We start from the raw sequence: 21457 nt of genomic DNA, 5'->3' as shown, positions 1-21457 counted from the left end.
GGATATGTCCAAAGCATTTGACACAGTCTCACACCAAATCCTGCTAAACAAACTAAACCAATATCATCTATCAAATTCCACTCTTACCTGGTTCCAAAGCTACTTAACTGACAGGTACCAAGCTGTGAAATGGGAAAATTCTCTCTCCTCAGCTGCCCATAACTATAGGAGTCCCACAGGGTTCTATCTTAGGACCACTAGTATTCACAGTCTTCACAAATGACCTCCATACCTCCACACAGCATGCATCTATAATTCAGTATCCAGATGACACTTCCTTAATCTGTGCTGCACAAAACATTCCCACCCTCCTGCAAACAACTCAACTAGCATTCTCTGACACTGAAAACTACCTTACCAAAGCCCAACTTATCCTCAATCCAAAGAAAACTCAGCTTATGATTATAACCAGTTCTAACAAAAACACTAACAGTCAATTCACTATGTACTCCACTATTGCTACTCCAATTGCTCCAGTGGCACAGGCTAAGCTATTGGGAATAACCATAGACTCCCACCTAAAATTTGATAGTCATCTCAACTTTACTATTAAAAAAGTTCATGCCAAACTGGGGTCGCTCTACCATATCAAACCATTTCTTACCAACAACACAAGATCAGCCATTGCTCGCTCCCAACTTATATCCACCCTACTCTATGCATCTCCCATTCTGACTAATCTCAACAAAACTGAACTAAGCAAAATGGAAGCCTGCTATAACAGAATTGCCCGCTTTGCTGCAAATTGCTCATATAGAACTCATCACTGTACTGCTTTGAGACAGCTCCACTGGCTTGAGCTGCCCAACCTCCTAACGTACAATCAGCTCTGCCTCTGTCATTCTATCTATTATCTCCCCAATAAGTGTCCTGCCGTCAAAAACCTAGTAGGTTCATAGGTTCATAGGTTGGTACTAGGCTATCAGCCCTAGGGCCTATACAAGCCTAGCCATAACAATTCCCTGGCTATTTCTTCCCACATTATTTACAACATCACTCAGCCAAAAGGCCTCTTAGATCATCAAGAAAACTATTACTAGAAGTCACCAACAGCTACAATAGCTTTGGAGATGCACTATATAGTAGTTCAGTGGCTAAAAAATGGAACTCTGTCCCTACAAGCATTCAAAACACATCATCCAAAGCCTCCTTTAAAGACCTCATCAGGCAACATCTCAAGGAAAGTTGGGAGTGCCATGATTGCTCCCCAGGCTAGTGAAAGCGGATAACACATACATACAAAATCTAGAGCACTTGATAATAGTTTTCAATCTTACTCACAAACACTGGCTAATCTACAATGCATGTACTGTACCTGTGTACTATGTATGTATTCTACCTATGTTCCAAATTTCAGCTGTACACCACAAATCTATTAATTACCTTTATTTTTAAAATTAATATTTTTTTGTTTGTTCTCTCCACTGTAACTGTTTATGTGCCGCATACCACTGTAAAAACATGTGTCCTGTAATTTGTGTGTATACTGATCATGTCTAAATAACTAAATGTGTCTGTAATTTTTCTTTGTGGAGCTTTTCTCCCCGGGCCTCTGCTGAAAAAGGGCCTTTTTGGCTCAATCAGACACCCCTGTTAACAAATGTAAAATAAAATAAATAAATGTAATTTGCTAGTCCATTCCATGCATCAGCTGCTCTGTCAGAGAACCAATTAGTACACTTCCCATTCCTATAGAATCTTCTACTACATAGGTTGTCTAATGATTCTGTAGTACTTTTAGATAACTCCAAACATTCCTTGAGGTAGTGCCCTGAATAAGATCTCCTGTTAGATATCTATAAGAGACAATCTACAAGTTCAGATATTGCAGAGGTAGAATGAGCAGATGTGAAATGTCAGCACCACCAGCAATATACAGGAGAACATGCTACCTACCTGGTGAAATACTAAGAGGCATACTTCTCAACATCTTTGCTCAAGAATTCTGGAAAAAGATAAAATAATTGCAGGAAAAAGGATTAAAACTAGGGATACATTTCAAACATTACTCTAATTTACTTAAAATCTAATAGGATAGCAGGTTTTGCATCAATATGCATTTTCTAAACAATAAGAAGTATGTCTAGCATTAATTATTGACTTACTTACTGACATTATTTACTGACTAATTCTCAATGATATGCCAGAAAACCAGAAATTTGATGAGGGGCAGGGCAAAAATGTGAGGCAAAATCAGTTAAGAGGCATGCTAAGAGGAGTATGACCATACTTAGGAGTAGACCCTAAGAGACTGTATTTCTGAATGTGCTAATCAGAGCTGGGTGGGCAGATTGCTGTTTGGATGCAGTCAATGAATAGAGCAGGCCATGGCAAAAGGATACTGCCTGTGCTCACCAAAGCAGATATTTGGAAGCTGCGAAAATAATCTGGTAAGGTTTGATCAAATGACCTTGTTTAACTCTTATTAGCTACTGCTGAAGTAGTACTTGATACTTCATATTTCCACAACAGCTGTGCACTCTTCCCTCTTCTAGATTTACTATGATTAATCTCATGTTGATTAATTGGTATCTGATTAATCACTATGAAAATGCTGTGAAAACATCTGAATTCTTATAAAGTTGCACTCCCAGCTACTGATACTCACCACATTACACAACACTACTAAACAGTGAACTGTAACTCTCCAGTGTTGGCACAACACCCCCCCCCCCATATCACCATTTCTGTATAAAACAACTTCTGGGTTGCATAGACTCATTGAAAAGATAAAAGGGGTAAAATAAAAACAAATTAATTTTCCCCCTTCTCTGAGTCCTGCAAAACCAACATAACCACAGAAAAGTATCTATGACACAGTCAGTTCCTAATTACTAAAATGTTGACTACAAAATCACCCATTTTTCTCCTGTGACATTTTGAGACATGATGAAACAGTATATTATTACTTGTTGTTTTACTCCCACATTCTCTAGACTCAGTATCACTGACCAGAATGTATTTCAACCTGTCAAGGACATCAGTGTAGCTGTGCTACATGCACTGAGCCACTTATTTTAAATGTGGCTTTCTTTGCCTGGGGTCTGTATAGATGAATAAAGGGCTAATTCTCATATTGACAGTTTGGCCCACTGATGCCACTTAATTCTGTACAGACTTTCTGCAGAATGCTCAATATAACCAGTTTTCCATGATAGATAGAAGGCCAGTTAGTTTGCACTGCTCATTTATTGATCTTTCTATCCAGTACTTTTCCCATAGATAGTTTTGGTTGCATAATAAAGAGACCCTGCCCTACTAGAGATGCTCCATATCCGTAAGTCTAACTCCTCACACATTACCTGCTTGATAGGCCTAAATTTAATATGCAACATCAACAAAACCTGCTAGAGAGACAAGTTTGTCTCCCAGAGGCTGCCCCGTCTCTGGAATAGACTTCCCATACATGTCAAACAGAGTACCTTGCTGACCCTGTTAAAGCGCAACCTTGATGTGTTGATGGGAAACCACAAATTTGTCCCAGGGTTCCACTTATGTCCCTCATTGATAGGGGCGACAGGTGCTGACTGAGGTTTCTTTTTTGGGGATAATCTCTTGGCTAGGCTTGTAAGTACCCTAGGGCCATTAGCCTAGTAACCTCCTATGATCCTTTGAATGTAATATTCAGGTTTTAATACTGATAAATTATATTCTAGGCCTCCTTTGGTAACCACTTCTAATATAACAGCATATGCCAAAAATCTATTTTATAGGTTCATAGGTTCATACTAGGCTATCTGCCCTGAGGCAATTATAAGCCTAGCCCGATTCTGTATGGCTTACGCCACCCCTTGATTTGAGTATACTGTGCCCTTTTTAAGGTTTAGTTTACTGTGCCTCTGTCTAATAGTGACACGGGAGTAATCCCTGGGACAAACCTATGATCCCCCATCTACCTATTGAGATTCTTCTTGAAGAGATTCAGTGAGGTGCTCTGCCTCACATGAACTGGAATTCTATTCCAGAGCGAAGGGAGCCTCTGGGTTATGAACCTGTCCCTCCAGCAAGTTCTATTTATTTCTGTGCTGAGGTTCAAGTCCCTCGAGCATGTGGCTCTAAGGGATTTAGATTTACTGAGGTGGAGCATGTCCATTAATTCTGGATTTGACATAGCTTTGTATGTCAGGCATAGATCGCCTCAAAGTAGGCGGTATGCAACTGAGTAGAGCTGGAGTTTTTTTAACCGAGCAGCATATGGCATCTGTTTGAGACCCTTGATCCTCTTGGTGAGATACTTTTGGGGTCATTCTAATTGCTGCAGGTGTCGGGTAAGGTACATCCCAAAAGGGGCATTGTATTCTATGATGGGCCTGATGAGGGATGAATAAAGGGGCACGATTACCTCTCTTGATCTAGATGTGAAACCCTTCGTGATGAGGTGGGCTATGTAGAAGGTCTTTCTAACCACTTTGGCAATGTGGTTTTCAAAGGAGAGATTGCTATCAACTTGGGTCCCCAGGTCCCTAATAACTTTCTCTGTACTTAATGGGTTTCCGCCTATGTGGTAATTTGTGGGCACATTGTTTTTGCCAAAGGGTATGACTATACATTTTTTGGCATTTAGCTTTAAACCATGGCGCTGGCCACCAGTTATCTGTCTCTGTGAGACCTTTTTGAAGGATGTTTGCGTCAGCTGGAGAGTTGATTATGGCGCCCAGTTTGCAGTCGTCTGCGAACTTGGTGAGCCATAGTCCTCCCACATTTGCCTGTATCTCAGAAAAGTATATACCGAACAAGAGTGGTCTCAGGACAGAACCCTGTGGGACACCACTTGTGACCGGTTTCGAGTCTGACATGGCTCCAGCAACTCTCACTCTGTGGGTTCTGTCTTTGAGCCAGTTTGCGACCCATCTTGTGACATAGGGGTTTATATTTAAGCTGGATAGCTTATCTATGATGCCCGAGTGGGGGCTTAAGAACCACCATGGAATTATTAGTCTGATATAGAAAGTTATATCTGATCAGTAAACAACTGATGCTCTTTGAAGGGCAGGTGCCGCAGCTTTCTGGCACACCGTATTTTTAGTAAAAGTAGTAATTACAGTTAGTCCAATTCAGACTAACTTTATCATTTAATGAAGGATGATTCTGGTAAATCAAAAAAGAAGTATATAGTTTGACTAAAAGGTAAGTAAATAAAATTATGAGGCAGGATAGACAGGGAAGGGAGAAGGTTTTTGCCAAGGATGCTAAACATAATGAGAAAGTCTTATTTAAATGCTTAATGAATGTTAGTGCTGAAACTATATCAGATCATTAAGATTTTGATTTGTTAGAGCAGTGCAAAACAATGTTAGATAAATATAACTGCAGGTATGAATAAATGTTTGAATCACAGGCTTGGGACAATCACTCACAAGGCCTTCTTTAGCTGTGTCCAGCACCATAGAGGTGACACAAAGCAGTGTGCTGAACTGATGAGGAATGGTGCCACCTTCACCAACCAGGGTGAAATAGCAAGCCTACTGACTGAGAAATTCTGCTCAAACTTCACCCCTCCCCACTCTCCCCAGCTCCACCAAGTGAAATCCCCTTCAAAATACTTCCACAGCTATCAGCAAGGACCAGGTGGTGGCAGCACTCTCTAAAGCCAAGGCAGCCTACAGACACTGAACCCATCCCATTTTGTCCTCTTTAACCTGGTGGACTCCTTTGTGAGGGTCACCAAGGCAATGGACGAGTGTAAAACAGTGCATGCTCCATATAGACTAAGGCATTCTATACAATACCCTGTATGGGCATCATTGACAAGCTCTCTAAGCTAGGTGTAAATGCTAACAAAACACTGGATTGCCTGCTGGCTCAAAGATAGGACCCAAGAAGTCAGGATTGGTGAGACCATCTCCAACAAGAGACCAGTTAGCAGTGGAGTACCCCAAGGCTCCATGCTGGGACCACTGCTGTTTGGCATCTACTTCTTGGAAGTCAAGGCTAACATTTAAGGAATCTGGCTTACCAAGTTCCCAGATGACTGTAAACTGGAAGCAATTATAGATTTCTTCCAATACACCAACATCTTTTCAAGCAGGTTTAACACAGACAAATGACTGGTACCAAAGCTGTGGCCTAAAACCTTATACCAAGAAATGTATTATAATGCCATTTGGGAAATTGTCACCCCAAGTTACTCCATCAATAACCCCCTCCCCCCCAAAAGTCGACTCAATAGTAAGGAATTTGGGAACATATGTAGACAGCAATCTGGCCTTTGACCAACACGTAGCTAAAATAATAAGAAAATCATTCTATGTCACCAAACTTATAGGTAAGGGTATGACATCCAGGTCAGGGGAAGTTATAGTACCATTCTACATGGCCCTTATCAGACCTATCATTGAATATGTTGCCCCCCTACGGCATGTTTCTAACCAAACACTTGCAACAGTTGGAATGCAAACAAAGGTTTCTCACCAGTAGAATTCAGTGCATGAATACTCTGTCCTACACAATGATCACCTAAACTCTCCATATTCAGTCTCATACAGGCTGCTGAGAAGGGATCTTTCCCTGGCTTATAGGGCTTCCTCAGGCCGAGCCCTGATGGATCTGCTGCACACGTGCAAAACAACCATCACCAGAAACACTAGATGAAGGGATCTGAACTTTGCTTGTGGCATAAACAGAATGTGCTAGAGAGACAGGAATGTGTCCCAAAAGATCCCCACACTATGGAATAGGCTCCCTTCCATGTAAAACAGAGTTCATCCCTGACCCTATTCAAATGAAACCTTGATAACTGGATGGAAAATTGTAAGTTTACCCCTGGTCTGGCTGCCATGTTCCTTATGGACAGATACCATCAATGAGAAAAGTATTATCCTGACTAACACCCCCTCTACAAATCCTTATTTTCCTCCCTACTAATGTACCCCCCCCATGATACTCTGGACCCAAATGGTTTGGGGGTGAGCAGCTAGGCTTGTAAGGGCCTAATGGTTGTTAGCCTAGTAACAACCTTTGAACCTACAAATCAATCTTATTTGCTGTCATATATGAGTGACAGTGTATTTCTAGAATAGGTGGTGTATAATCTATGTCGAAGACATCAAGTTGGGAACCTCTACATTCCAGTATTCAGATCATGGTAGAACACAAAGCTGTTTAGACAAATTACAGAGGTGGGTGAAGGACAACAGATTAGAACTGAACTTAGAAATATAGCAATTAAGTGACTACCAAAAGTAAAGGTACATCTCCATACTTTTGGGAATGTGGGGAAATTAGTAAAATTGAGGAATGTAATGATTTGAATGCTATAATTTATAAGGGAATGAAGTTTTCAAGGCACATGAATATGACTACCTTAAATGCAAAATAAAGGACAAAAGCTCTGCTTAGGCATCTCATTATTAGAAACCTGTCTGTCATGATTTCTGGGTATATGGTTCTAATCAGAGCAGTTTTAGAATATTGGGACTTGGCATCATATCCATACCCAAAAAATGGTAAATTAGTTGGAAAGGGTACAGAAGTTGACAAGAAAAATAGTGGCAATGGTGGGAATCCCCTATGAGGAGAGTCTGAGAGACTGAGATAGTGTTCCATAATTTTACACAGATAAGGAAGGCGTGAATTGTTATAGTACATACAGCCTTTAGGAATTACTTTTTTTAGACTTAAAATATTAATGAACGTTGAAAATGAGATAAATGTAAGTGGTAAGGATTATAGGTCATCTGTAATTAGCTTTAGGACAACTAAAAGAAAAGAGGATTTACTGTTAGGATAAGCTGGTGATTTCTAGTAGATATGTCCAGTCTTCAGTTGTTTAAAGGTCTGCTAGTTCAGTACATTGGTTGTAGGAAAAATGGAGCTTTTAACAACCCTGGAACCTTAATTATTTGATATAACTATTACACTTCATGTTGCAGTGGTACAGCAATTGCCTTGTCATCTCACAACAGGAGGTTCTGTGATTTGATTCTCGGCTGGGGTGCCTTCTGTGCAGAGTCTACAATGTCCTCCTTGCATTCATGTGTGTTTCCTCCGGGTGCTCCGGTTTCCTCCCACATTAACAAACGTGTGGCTGGAGTGTTTCTCCCTGGGGCTCTGCTGGAAATTGGCTTCGTTCCAAGTCGGACTTTCCCAGTAAACAAATGTTAAATAAAAATATCAACTAATGCAGGTATTAATTTCTGCTGCATGTTTTTTGATAATGTTGAATTATTAGTTTGTTATATCTTGCTATTTACTGATGTTCAGTGAAAGATGAGAGAGTCCTGTGTTTCAAGCATAACTCCTACTGGACATGAGTAATACATTTGTGGTGAATATATTCTGTTTCGTCTTGTTCCAGACAGACAGAAGAATTAGTAATTTGGGTAAGATTTTTCAGTGGATATTTACATTCCAGGAAATATAAGCATGTGGCCTGCCCAGTCAGCTGTTACATTCCTAATCATGCTAGGGAATCATATTTCATGGGGGGTCTCTACTTGATAAGAAACAGCCGAAGTGGTCTTCTCTCTTCCAGTGAAATATTGTAATGCACTTAGCTGCAAAATGGTAGGCTCTGTCCCTAGACTCCCTCAGTACATACCCCTTCCATAATTCTAATTAATTTATTTTTTCCTCTTACAGTGTCATCTTGAGTAATCACTGACACTTTTCCTTACCTGTAGGATGTCAGTATTGTTACTGACATTGTTTTAGTTAAACTGTAATTGCTGTTTCCCTACCATTCTACCCAGCACAGCAGTGATGTATTTTACTAATTTTTTAGCTGAATATATTCACTCATGTTATGTTCAGTCCTTTAATAGCTTTACTCTGATGTTTAGCCAGATTCTGCAATCTGTAAACTTGTTGCAATTAATTTGACAATCAAGTGAAATGAAGTGGATAAAGTGATTTAGGATTTACTGAGTAGGACAAGAAGAGCTCACTGTACAACACAATGATATTTTATGCTAGTAACAGAAATCCATACCACCAGCTCAAGACAGAAGCTCAAAGACAATCAGAAATATCAAAACAAAATGGTGGAAAGAGTCCAGGAGATTCAACACTTTATTGTCAAACATGGTATGTAGGGTTTCTTTCAGGTTGTAATGGCCTCTTGTTATCAAGGTCACATGCTGCTACTCCTCTTTAGTCTCAAGATGGCCTGAAACTTGTAACAAAATAAAGCCATTGAGGTATATGAAGGAACATCAGTGTACCAATACCCATAAACTGAATTTGTTGTGAAAAATATCAGCATTAAAGGACCACTGTGTCCAGAAACTGACCCAAAAAAACATGCCCTCTACTAATGTCCCTGTATAAATAGCAAATATTTTTTTTTATTTTGTTGTTGCCAGTGGAGGACATATTGATATGATTTTCTTTCTGGTTGTGCTTTCTGTTTCTCATAATTTGCACTATATCTTCACAAGAAGAAATTGCTGTTCCTTACCCTGTCACACTGCACCTCGTTTATATTAATGGCAGTAATCAGATTTGTTGCTTACTTTGAGAATCTATAAACATAGTCTCTGAAACTTTCATCTAGTGTTGCTACCTTTTTTTTTGTAATGGTTTAATATAAACACAGTGCAAAAAGCAGTTCAACAAAACGGTGCTTAAATTAGATTTAAATAAATAATAATTAGTTATGTCATCAACCAGTAAATTTCTGTTGCCAATATCAGCTTTATTTATTCTTAGACTACACAGTAAAACAGCTGTAAATTCCTAAAGGCTTAATAGTTTTAAGGCACTGGAGGGATGGAAGGACAACAGCTGTAAGTGACAATATACTGTGAAAGAGCTGTGAATTCCTAGAAGTACATTAGATTTATAACCCAATTTTAAATACTTTGCAGTGCAGAATTTTCCTGACCAATACCTTAAAATGTGATGAGTAGGGTGATGTAAGAGCCAAGGGCACATAGGTTCTTACTAAGCTTACTGCTGAGGAGATGACTGGGAAGCTCAGCCACATCATGTAGCACTGTAAGGAAAATAGCAATGTCCCTTATTAAGTAAAGTTTCCCCACATACCCAATGTAAAAATTTGTGATCACCCATCCAGTCATCCAGAGTGATTTTAAAGGCTAGTAGGGAAGTACTCTAATGTAAGGGAAGCTGCTTCCAGAAATGGAGAAAACTTTGGATTAGGTGCCTTTCATGATATCTGGTGCTGATGATATAGTGGCATAGGTTTAGGTCTCTAGAGAAGGTATTTACTTTACCACTGGTAATATTTAGGTGGTGTTCAGAGTGCGGAGTCATTTATAGCATGGAACGTCAATCAGAAATAACCCTTCAGGAGTCTGTACATTATGGAATAGAAGGACAGAGCTTTTAGTCTATCAAAAGTAGATAGGGGTACTAAGACCTGAAATCTTTATAATGAGGAAATCCTTATGTCTCTAAGCTTGGTTTAAGTGATTAGCAAGGTGCATGCTAAAGGGGGAATAATATTCAATGATAACCCTAAGAAGGGAGGAATGAAGTAGGATTATAACTTCTTTCAGCCTTAAGGAGATAAGAGCAAATGGTAGGATGTGCCAGACAGATAGGCAGAATTATTTTCTAACCAGCACAGAGTATTGCCGGTCAAAGAAGAGTCTGTTATCAGACAGGTACCAAAATCCCAGATGACTGTGCTAGATTTAAGTGGAGTATTTTCTATATGATAAGATGTAATGAAGCTAGATTTACCAAAGAAAACTAAAATTCTGCATTTTATGGCATTGAAGGAAGCCCATGCGTTAACACTCCAAGTATTTGTTTGGTCTAATGACAGCTGGAGAATTTTAAAATCAGAATAGAATTTGATAACTGTCCCCAGTTTGCAATGATCAACATACTTATTTAGCCATATTTCATTAACATCAGCTTTCACACCAGAGCAGTACCTACCAAAGAGAGGGGGGCCTAGAACAGAGCTCTGTGAGACATATATTTCTCACCTTATCAATATGGGTTCTATCAGACAATTACCCATTCAATGAACTATGTATGTGTTAATGTTGAGTTGTGAAAGTTAGTCAACAATCCCAGCATGGAGAATAGTGTTGAAGGCCTTAGCAAGGCCCAGATAAATACCATGGACTGTATGCCCCTTTCCATAACCTCAGTAACCCTTTCAAAGAACTTGACCAGTTTAAGCAGGCATGGTCTGTCTTTTACGAAAACATTTATGCATCCAAGGACATACGGTCTGCTGTACAGTTCTTAGTTGAACTATAAAAAGTTCCATAACCTTGAAAATACTAGTTTGACTAATAGGCCTGCAATTTCTAGTGTTAGTATATGAGCTATCTTTATGCAAAGGCACCACAATAGCTGTTCTCCACACTTTGGGAATGTTGATGTAGGGGTTTTGCCAGATGGGACTTAGCACTTCTCAGCAAGCATCCAGGGATATTATCAGGATCCAGGGAAATGGACATTTTTAATTTTGAAAAGTGTCAAAAGGACTTTGTCCAAAGTAATTTCGGGAAGGGAGGTGTGAGAAGGAATGGGGGATAGACTTGAGTGCAGTTATAATGAAATTGAAAAAGAATTTGCAAGAATATTACCAATGTCTTCATGGTCAGAGCAGGAGGTACCATTAGAGATAAGCCCAGTTCAAATTTAGAGATAAGCTCAGTTCAAATTTGTTGGTCATTTCTGTTTCCAAATGTAACTGAAGATGGTCTTGTGGGTTTCTCTTGCATTATTTGCAACCCAAAGTTCATAGCTGGCCTTGCATTTTCTAATGGGAAGTTGAGGGACTCACCAAGTCTGAATCCATTTATTGGATAAGATCAGGAAGTTTACAGATGGCCACCTCTGGCATACCCTGGCTGATACCTAGTGTGCTGAAAATAAGCTAAAATTAAACATAAATATTACAATATCATTTCTTTTGGTAAACGACCCCCTACTTTCAACATATTGTGTAGACAATATTCCACTACTTAATGAAAAGGTAGTCAGGGACCTGTGTGTCGGGGCTGACAGTCCCCTTTCCTTCAATCGTCATGTGGCAACTGTAGTCAGAAAATCCTTCTACTCAGCGCAACTGATAACCAAAGTAATATAATCCAGATCTAAAGATGTCATTGCTCCTTTATGTTTTATGTGCTAATGTATAAGCTATGAGGCATGAGAGGTTTTTAGGAAGAAGGTCACAACAAAATCGTCAGATTTGACTAAGAAGGAAGTAACACATGGGATAAAGCAATTTGGCTAAACATTTGTGAGGATAAAATCAAAATGATTAACCCTCTGAAGGGCAGCAGGATAATTTGATTGTGTATATGCATTTGTGGAGTCCAAACATCTTTGGGCATATTTGTTGTTAGTAGTATATATTTTCCAGTTTACATGTGAATAGTTAATTTGCCCATAAGAAAACTATTTTTCAATGGCAATTTTTCTCTGTTTAAGGTATGCTTCATGTTCTTTTGGCTATAGTGTAATAATTGATATAATTTAATGTAACTAGTACTTCAACCAGTTACAGATTTGTATCATGAGGTACTGTGCAAGAGATGATAGACTTACAGATATATTTAGATACTCCCCAAAAGTTGTTGATGGATCTAAATGCATGATGTTCATTGTTCCCTTAAATAGAAAGTGTCTATCATTACACTGAACCAGGTTTGTGTAATTAGACAAATGCTGATGTTTCCAGCTATAAGAATACAGGGCTTGTGTATAATTTGAATCCAGGGCTTAACACGAGTGAAGAAAGGATTGTGCCCCTGGACCAACAAAGTCTCCTTCCTAAAAGGAAGGCATTCTGAATGTAGCATATGTGCAGACATGTACATTGATGCTACTATAGTCAAAACATAGAAAATTGTTACCAGTAAAGGGTCCATGTTGTCTGTGACTTTCAGAGGTAAAAAGCAGCTGCTGAATGCACATCATTTCCCTCCTTTCTTTGTTCAGTCATCATCACTATGTGTGTACTAGATGGTATCAAGTATAAACTTTACAATTTTCAATATAAAGTCTATGAAAAGTTTCATTTTGCACATTGTTGTCCTTTTAACATAGAAACAACTTGCTTTAGAAGTTAGTATTTTCATATAAACATAATTTTTATTTTTTTTTTTGCATCTCATGCCTTGCCCTTGCATATAGTAACTTCATTTTCCATTTTTTCTTCCTTCAGAAGTCTGTTGAAACAGCAGTCTTCAATATTATATCCCTTCATTTTTGCTCACACTTTATCTACTTTAATTACCAGCATCTGTGAAGCTGCTTGGTAACTTGTAAAAAGCTGAAAACTTTTGATTCAAAAGTTTGAACTGTGTCTTAGTGTAAGTGGAATTACAGTGAACCCAGAAACAATTCCATTGTGCAGTGTTCTTTCATATCATTGTTATTTAAATATGTTATAGCCTCAAAAAGGATGAAAATCCAGGTATTGTGTGAGCCTAAGAAGAATCTTTTATGTGTAAGGCATTTATTTTACACTACAATTCAAGGAGTTCAGGAGTCAGTAGATTCTTATATTTTTCAGCTGAAAGACAGAACAAAAGACTGCAAATTTTGCACCTCCAGTGCTTCACTGGTAAGATAGAACTATGCATGTCATATTAAGAATGATCAAATAAGAGACAGATAGTTTAAAGAATCAGACCTGACATTTGATAAAGCAGTAGATGCACATAGAACAAGTGAAGTTTCTGCTTCAGCTTAAAGGCTTGATTGAGGAAACATATGTATGTAAAACACCATATGTGAAAATGAAGACTACATTAAACTCAAATTACTAAAATAAATTAAAATAAAAATTATATTACATGATATAATAAAGTTTCCTAGATGGCATGTGGTAATATCTAAATGTAAGTCTGATTAGGCATTGTAGTTACATCCACATTGCTGATCATTTATTCATACCTGTAGACCCTGTGGAGATCAGAATCGTTTTTCTAATGTACATAAAAGTCAAATTATTCTGCAGTGCAAAATTTACATGTCGCTAAGACAAAAGAACATAAAGAATGTATTTTTTTCAGAATAGCTTTTTACAAGAGAGCAGTGACGGAAAGTTAAATGTTGAATAAGGAAGATAAAATAAACTACAATGATCTGAAAAAAATGAGAGAGAAGGAGAGTAAACCCCACTCAGGATGCTATCCATTAGCACATTAACTTTCTGAATACTTCTCATCTCATACTTTGATTACCAGTGTATCTTATATTTCTGAACTAATTAACAACACCAAGGGTACCATTTATTTAAAACTTTCTGCCTTTGTTTAAGTGTTATCATTCTTTCCTCCTCTTCAGCTAATTCCATTACGAAAGTCTGAAGTTCCCAGATATTCAGTATATCCCTACTATTCCAATGTTGTTATGTCATTAGCCAGCAACTCTATTAATCCCAATAAGTAAATGTAATGGGAAGTCATGTCTAGGTCACTATCCAACCCTAGAAAATAAATTTCAGGTGCAACTTCTTTTTTGTCTTCAACACTCTCTATAACTAAATTCTGAATATACCTTTTAACGTTTTCCAGCCTTGAGCAGACCAAAGGTATATGCACTGAATCGCACAAGATACTAGAGTCACATCTGCATTGTCTGATCTGTAGTTGGAAATAACATTGAAAAGTTTTCTGCAGTGCAAAATATATGTGCAGACATTGCTATATAAACATTCTGAATGTTTGGGACCCAGTGACATATCCTGTTGACAGGCAAACCTGAGTCCACCTCTTCCTTTCAATTTCTGTTTACTATTCTTTCTGATGTCGGTGTTATGGCTTCACCACTGGATCCTTTAATTAAAAGTAAGGATAAACCTTATGGGCCCTAGTGCTTTATTTTTTAGTGTCACCTCACCTTGAAACTCCATTATCCCCTTAATTATATCAATTTGTTATTCTAGTTGCAGATCAAACCAGTTTGAAGCTGACATTTTTAAACCATGGCATAATACTTCAACTGCAAACTGCAGAAGATTAAAACAAGCCCCCACCCCTTGTTAAGTTAATATTACCTTATTATGTACTTAGTGGCTCCACTATTTTAACTTTGTTCACTAATATTTCCTATGCCAGAAAACTGTTCTACAGATGTACTACTTATCTCTCCCTTAGGAGTATCTAAAATAGAAGGTGTTTTGTCTATGGAAATACCCCATATATCCCTGAGGTCAAAGGTTTTATTTTTTCCAGAATATTTCTTTCCAGCAAGATACATAAGATTCTGTCATTTGATATAAAAATAAAACTGAATTCCCATCAATTAAGCTGGAATGCCCATGACTGCCAGTCTACCACAGTCCCTTGTTAGCACTAATTTATACCATACTACCTTTGATCTTTGCCCTTCCTGAAAAAAAATATAGCATCCACTGATTAAGTTTTGTAACATTACTTTTGGGGGGACTAACATAAGGATTGCACCATACAGAGCACCTGTAATAATATAAATACCTGCATCATCTCTACATATTAATCATGTCCCAAAATCAAAGGCTTTCATCTTTGAATGTGCTTCTAATATTGTCCTGTAAGACATTTGAAGTGGTTCTTCCATATTCTAGGTAAACAAACTCCCAAGTACACTCCCACACTTTGTTTGGCAGTAAGTGCAGAGGATAAAGGGTCTAAGCTGTAATACGCTGTTTCTTGTAGTCAGTGGTACAGTGTGTGATTCCTTACACCACCATGTGCCTACTGTGCGACTCCTAGCAAGTCACTTGGCCAGAGAGTAATCCCAGCTCACCTTGAAAAGGGAATTTTGTATCCAATGGGCTTATCTGGTTAAAAGATGTATAGAAATGTACTTAATTTTGGCATATGACCATAAAAAATAACCAAATCCTGAGGCAGTGTAAAATTTAACGTAAATGCCATGCTTTTTATAATATTTATTCTGTAACCTGAGATTGTAGTAAAATCATTGAGAAAACCAAAGAAAATAGGAATAAATTGCTGCTGCTGTCTTAAAGTCAAAAGGATGTCATCCATAAAAAGATCTTGAAGAGACACCATGAAGGGTAATGTGTGCAAGGTAGAAGGATTTTCTAACCACTACAAAGATGTGATGGACAAATGAAAAAATCATACAAGACAAAATGTTAGGAACATGAAGGAATATTGCAAATGTTTAGTGACATTTATTTATTTCAGTATTAGTGAGAAATGTAGAAGTTATGTCAAGCATAATACATTCAGACCAGTGTGGGTTTGTGGGAGGACAGCAGACACTTGATTATATCCTAAGGACTTTGTTGTTAATGTAGGATGTACAAGCATTAATAAAAGAGCCCTTTGTTATTTTTAGTTTAGACAGTGAGAAAGCATTTGACAGAAAGAACTAAGACTCTTAATGAGAATATGGTTCTGAGCAGTTTAGGCAGCTTTTGGAAAACATATATAATGACTCTTTAAGGCACGTTGCTAAGGCTAAAAAAGGGATGACTAATTTGTCAGAACAGTTTTTCTTGTTTCAAGAGACAAGACAGGTATTAGTGAGCGGTATTTAAAATAGGGATGGCAAAAAAAAAAGAGAAGTGAAAGTCTGTTAAAACCACCTTGACATACCTCAGTATTTCCTCACCAACAAGATCTCATGTCCTGATACCCTTAGCTACTCTGATAGACCAAAAGCCCTCTCCCTCTATTCAGTGTAATGCAGATTCCCGAGTGATGATTTCTACTTAACCTTCTGCACTAAAAATGATCTCCTGTCAACATATTTTGATGACTGCGAACAACTATCCAACAAAACAAGAGAATGCCAGCTGAAAAAAACTATGGCGAAAAACAAAAAATAATAAAATGGAAGGTGATAAATATCAAGCAGAATAGTTTAATAACATTCATTAAGTGTTTTCGTCCCAGAATATAAAAGACTTCTTCAGAATGACTAAAATAAACCAAATCACAGTTTAAAAAGAAAAAGGAACCATCACATGACAAACATACCTTTTGCTTCAAAGAAACAAGTACCTAAAATACTACAATTTAAAATAGTACCCATTACTTTAGAACATTAAGTCATACAAAAAACAGACATGGCTTAACCAGAATCACATCATTGAAAGCAACACTCAAATCAGAATTTGTGGACTTTAAATATTAAAAGCCCTCATTTTCAACATACAAGTAATATTGATAGCATTATTTAAACCAGGTTGACAGTGTGCTGCCAAATAAACTTCTCGACATTATAGGTAGTTTTTCCAGTTGCACACAAAAGGACCAGTCTCAATTTTTTCTAATACTGTAAAAAGAAACGTGTTATTAATACAATTAATACTATACTTTTTACAATTTTTTGTTCTTGTAGTGTAATTATGCTCATATGTATCCTCCCTTAAAGAGGAAACAATCTTATCTATATAAAAAGCACTACAGGCTTGGCAGCATATACCACAGCTTTGGTGCCACAGTTGAGCTTAGGAAGCTTGTCAATTGGTACATGTTTCTTGCCAGTCTTAACTGGGGTGCCCTCATAAACAAAAGGGCATTGATTACAATAATTACATTTCTTGGTACCTCAATGGTTAAAATTCTTGTATACCTATTTTCCAAGATGTCTTTAATATTCCTGACCCTGTTATAAATGTAACAAGGATGAAGCCCCACCACGTCCTAGATGTCAACAAAATGAGTCATTGTCAACCAATGGGTCATTGTCAACCAGTATTTCTCAATCACCCATTCCATCATACTGACCCCATTGAAATATTTAGTAACAAGATTAGATGAACCCACATTACATTTAGTTGGTCTGAGTTTCGCTATACCCCTCTTCAGGATCAGTGTGAAAATCTTCCCATCCCTTACCAACTTCAACACCAATTTGGTCCAAAGTACTTTGGGGGTATCTCCCTCAACAAACATATCTAGTCTCTTCAGTAAAGATCTCATTTTCATAAACTAATCTAGAGGTGCAGACCATTTGGCTTTTAACTTTTAATGAGTGACTGCAGTGAAAATATAAATAAGTGTTTGAGAATGTACTTTTTTCCTGTAATTTTGGAGGAAAAACAATTTTCAGCAACATTTTTATATAACATAATGTCTAAAAAGTCAATTGATGCACAAGACATTTTGTATGTGAATTTCAGAAACTCAGTACTAGTGTTTAAAAATGTTACAAACGTGTCCAAGGTTGAAACTGGATCTTTCCATTAAATAACAGTGTAATCCAAAAAATAGAGATAAATATCCCAAAAGGCAGCAAACTTAAATTTGAACAAAACTTTGAGTTCCTAATATAACAGAACAATATAGGCATAATTGGGGGCACAAGCAATCCACATTGCAACACCAGTGACTTGATGGCTCACCCTCAAAGGTGAAAATTTGTTTGTTAGTACCAATTCCATTGTGTCTTTAAGCGTATCCACTTCAGCATTGGAGCAAATAACAATTTCAGACAGCATTTCCTGCTTTGGTTTACTAAGGCATTTATTTCTGCCACTAGTTATACAAACTAGCATATCATCATCCTCAGGGATAGAATCAGGATTTTAATTGGATCCCAACATTCAGGTATCCACAATGTAACCCCACCCCACATGTGTAGCAAACTACCTCCCAACTGACATTAAAAATCCTCTTGAAATAGTATATATGGTGTATAGCTGGCTATACTCATGATCACTGTACAAGTTATATATTTCTCTGCTGTGTTTCAGGTAATCTCATTTGCATCATTTTATTTGTGAATTGCATAACACAGAATAATACTTTTGCAGATGCACTGCATGTTTCCCCATGGCAGTACTTTCGCAATATCCTGGATTTATTATGCTTAGCATGACAACTGACTATATTATACACTGCTTTTAAAGTTAGTGTATCTCCCTAACGTGTATTGGTGCTAGCTGTTTAAGACTAGATTCACAAACTGTAGTAAAACTGTGTCACATGATTACAGACTGTTACATTGAGGCTTCCATGAATAACAGCATAGTCTTTGAACATCATCTAGATATCAGAAAAATACTTTATACTTAGGGCCTGTCCATAACAGAAAAGAATGCCCAACCCAAACACACTTTTAAAGTAACCAAGATGTGGCCAAATATAAGTTTCATTTACTGTTGATTTGCAGTCAAATTTACATATTCATTGACTGCTGTCCTTCTGTATTTCATGTGATCCTGTATAAAAATAATGCAATTTTGCAAACATTTAAAGGATACAACATTTTCTATGACTGTCTTGGTCTCACCTCAGACAGACAAACATCTCCCAAGGGAGACTGGCCGTACTCTTTAATCAATAACGATCTAGACTATATACCACAAATTATTTACTATGTATTTGAATTTCTAGTAAATATGCCTCTAAATTATAATGGCCATGAAGAAGAACATTGCATGATATCTTATCAATGTGTAAGCTTTTGTATCATGTTGCATTTATATGAGAAGATCTGAATTTTAGTTTATAAATTTTAAAAATGCTGCTTATCTGTATTTAATTGTCTTTTCATCTCATCAAAATGAATATGACAAATCAAACAATGAGAATGTTTTATAGAGATGTTGTAATATATCCTTTCTATTTTTTAGGTGCTTAAGTGGCATAATGGGGGGTTGCCTCCTGATCAGTATTCCACTGAGAATGCTATTATGGTGAATAAAGGACAACGTTGGCCATTACTTATTGACCCACAAGGGCAGGCACATAAATGGATTCTGCAAATGGAGGGCAACAAATTACAGAAGGTCCTCGCTTCTGATCCAACCTATATGAAAACTCTAGAGAATGCGATTCAGCTTGGAGCTCCTGTGCTATTGATGGTAAGTATGATGTACATAGATAAAAAAGTGACCAATGAAGGTGAGACATTACAGCTTTCATGAAGGAAAGGCCCTTCTTTTTGCCTCTTTGCTGAATACTGCTGCTGTTCCAACAGCTTGGATCAGTTTTGTACTGCCATCCTACCTGCTTCCATATTCTTTGTTCAGTCCAAATGCCAATTATGTACACTTGAAAATAGCTTCAAAAAGAAAACAACACCAACATTTCTGAAAATTACATGGAATAGTGCATAGTGTGATGATAACAACAGAGACTTCAGCAGAATAAGTAAAACACCTTCAAAAGCACATATATATCTATCAAACGCAAACCCATTGGTCCAAACATTAATCATATAATTGATTTGTTGAAATAATTAATTAAAACATAGACTAAACCTAAAGCTGTATTCTTCCCATTTGTTAAAATAGTTCCTAAAATCTTTATTTACCCTATAGTCGGCAAACATCATAATAAATATATTGTAGTAAAATTATTGTAAAAACATTAATGCGTATATATATATATATATATATATATATATATATATATATATATATGTGTGTGTGTGTGTGTGTGTGTGTGTATATATATATATATATATATATATATATATATATATATAAAATATGTTTAAATAAAGTTCTTTTTACAATTTTTTTACTTAAATGTAACACTGATACAACAGATGTACTTTCATTTAGACTGGGTGGGAAATTCACCCCAATCTAAGTTGCCAGATTAATTCTGTAACACTTAAAAAAACATTTCCAATCTCCCCCCGAGGTTCTGCACAATATGCTATAAAATACAGAAATATATATTTTTTTGAGAGACTTGCACGAGTGTGTGCTTGTACAAGGCACCCTCCTCATTTTTATTACCAATATCATATAAATGCTCATAAAACATGTTTTAAGACCTTGTTCTGTTTTGCCGACATAAAAAGCTGGCCATACAGAACATTTAGCCAGGTAAACAACTCCTTAGGTATTACAATTTCCCTTTTGGAAAACCACCTGCAAGTTTGTTATATGGTCTAAAAACATACTCCTGTTCATTTGCAATATAAATACATTGTTGGCAACACCCACATTGAATTGTACCAGAATTCCTTTTATCCTGATCAAAAAATACACTATGCTCAAACAACCTTTCAAAATTGGGAGCTGTTTTATAAATAAAAGTAGGTTCACCCCCAATTAATTCCAAAAACAGAGGGTTGACCTTAAACATATTCCAGTTATTCTTAATTATCTCTTTAATTCCTTTACCAAAACTATTATACTGCATAGTAAGTTGTTGTTGTTCCTCTTCTTTCGGCTTTTCCCAGTTAGGGGTCACCACAGTGGAACTCTGGTCCGCTAATGATTGGCAGTCAATTTTTACAGTGCTGAGATGCCAGCCAGATGCCCAACCTTCAACGAAGGCACGCCCATTCACGCATGCCTTTCGAATGCCACTCGACCGCGGGGAGGACATACAGACTCCACACAGAAGGCACTCCAGCCGAGAATTGAAGGGAAAAATCTCTTGCTGTGAGGTGACAATGCTACCACTGCACTACCGCGGCATACTGCATAGTAAGTGCGCTCTCAAATTTCCCTTGTCTTTCTGTGTTATTACTGGTAGTTAAACCCTAACAGGGGTACATATCTGCCCTCCCCATTCCTTAAACACTTCACCACATATGGACTCCAATAAATTATTTGGATAACCTGTAGCTAAAAACATGTCCCTCAGCTTCT

At 37.3% G+C, this 21457-nt stretch overlaps 1 protein-coding gene across 1 annotated transcript in view; it reads left to right on the top strand.

The window, feature by feature from the left end:
• DNAH14 (dynein axonemal heavy chain 14) overlaps window positions 1–21457 on the top strand; it is a 2550346-nt gene that overhangs the window by 1122349 nt on the left and 1406540 nt on the right. Inside the window, 1 exon segment of the mRNA XM_044060213.1 lies at window positions 19478–19708. Coding sequence (XP_043916148.1) covers window positions 19478–19708 — 231 coding nt within the window.

The sequence above is a fragment of the Protopterus annectens genome, chromosome 1.part2, assembly GCF_019279795.1.
Source record: "Protopterus annectens isolate FY-2018-M chromosome 1.part2, PAN1.0, whole genome shotgun sequence".
In the NCBI taxonomy this organism is placed as follows: Eukaryota; Metazoa; Chordata; order Ceratodontiformes; family Protopteridae; genus Protopterus; species Protopterus annectens.
Note: the sequence above shows the minus strand (reverse complement) of the source record. Positions and strands in the feature narration are given on the sequence as shown.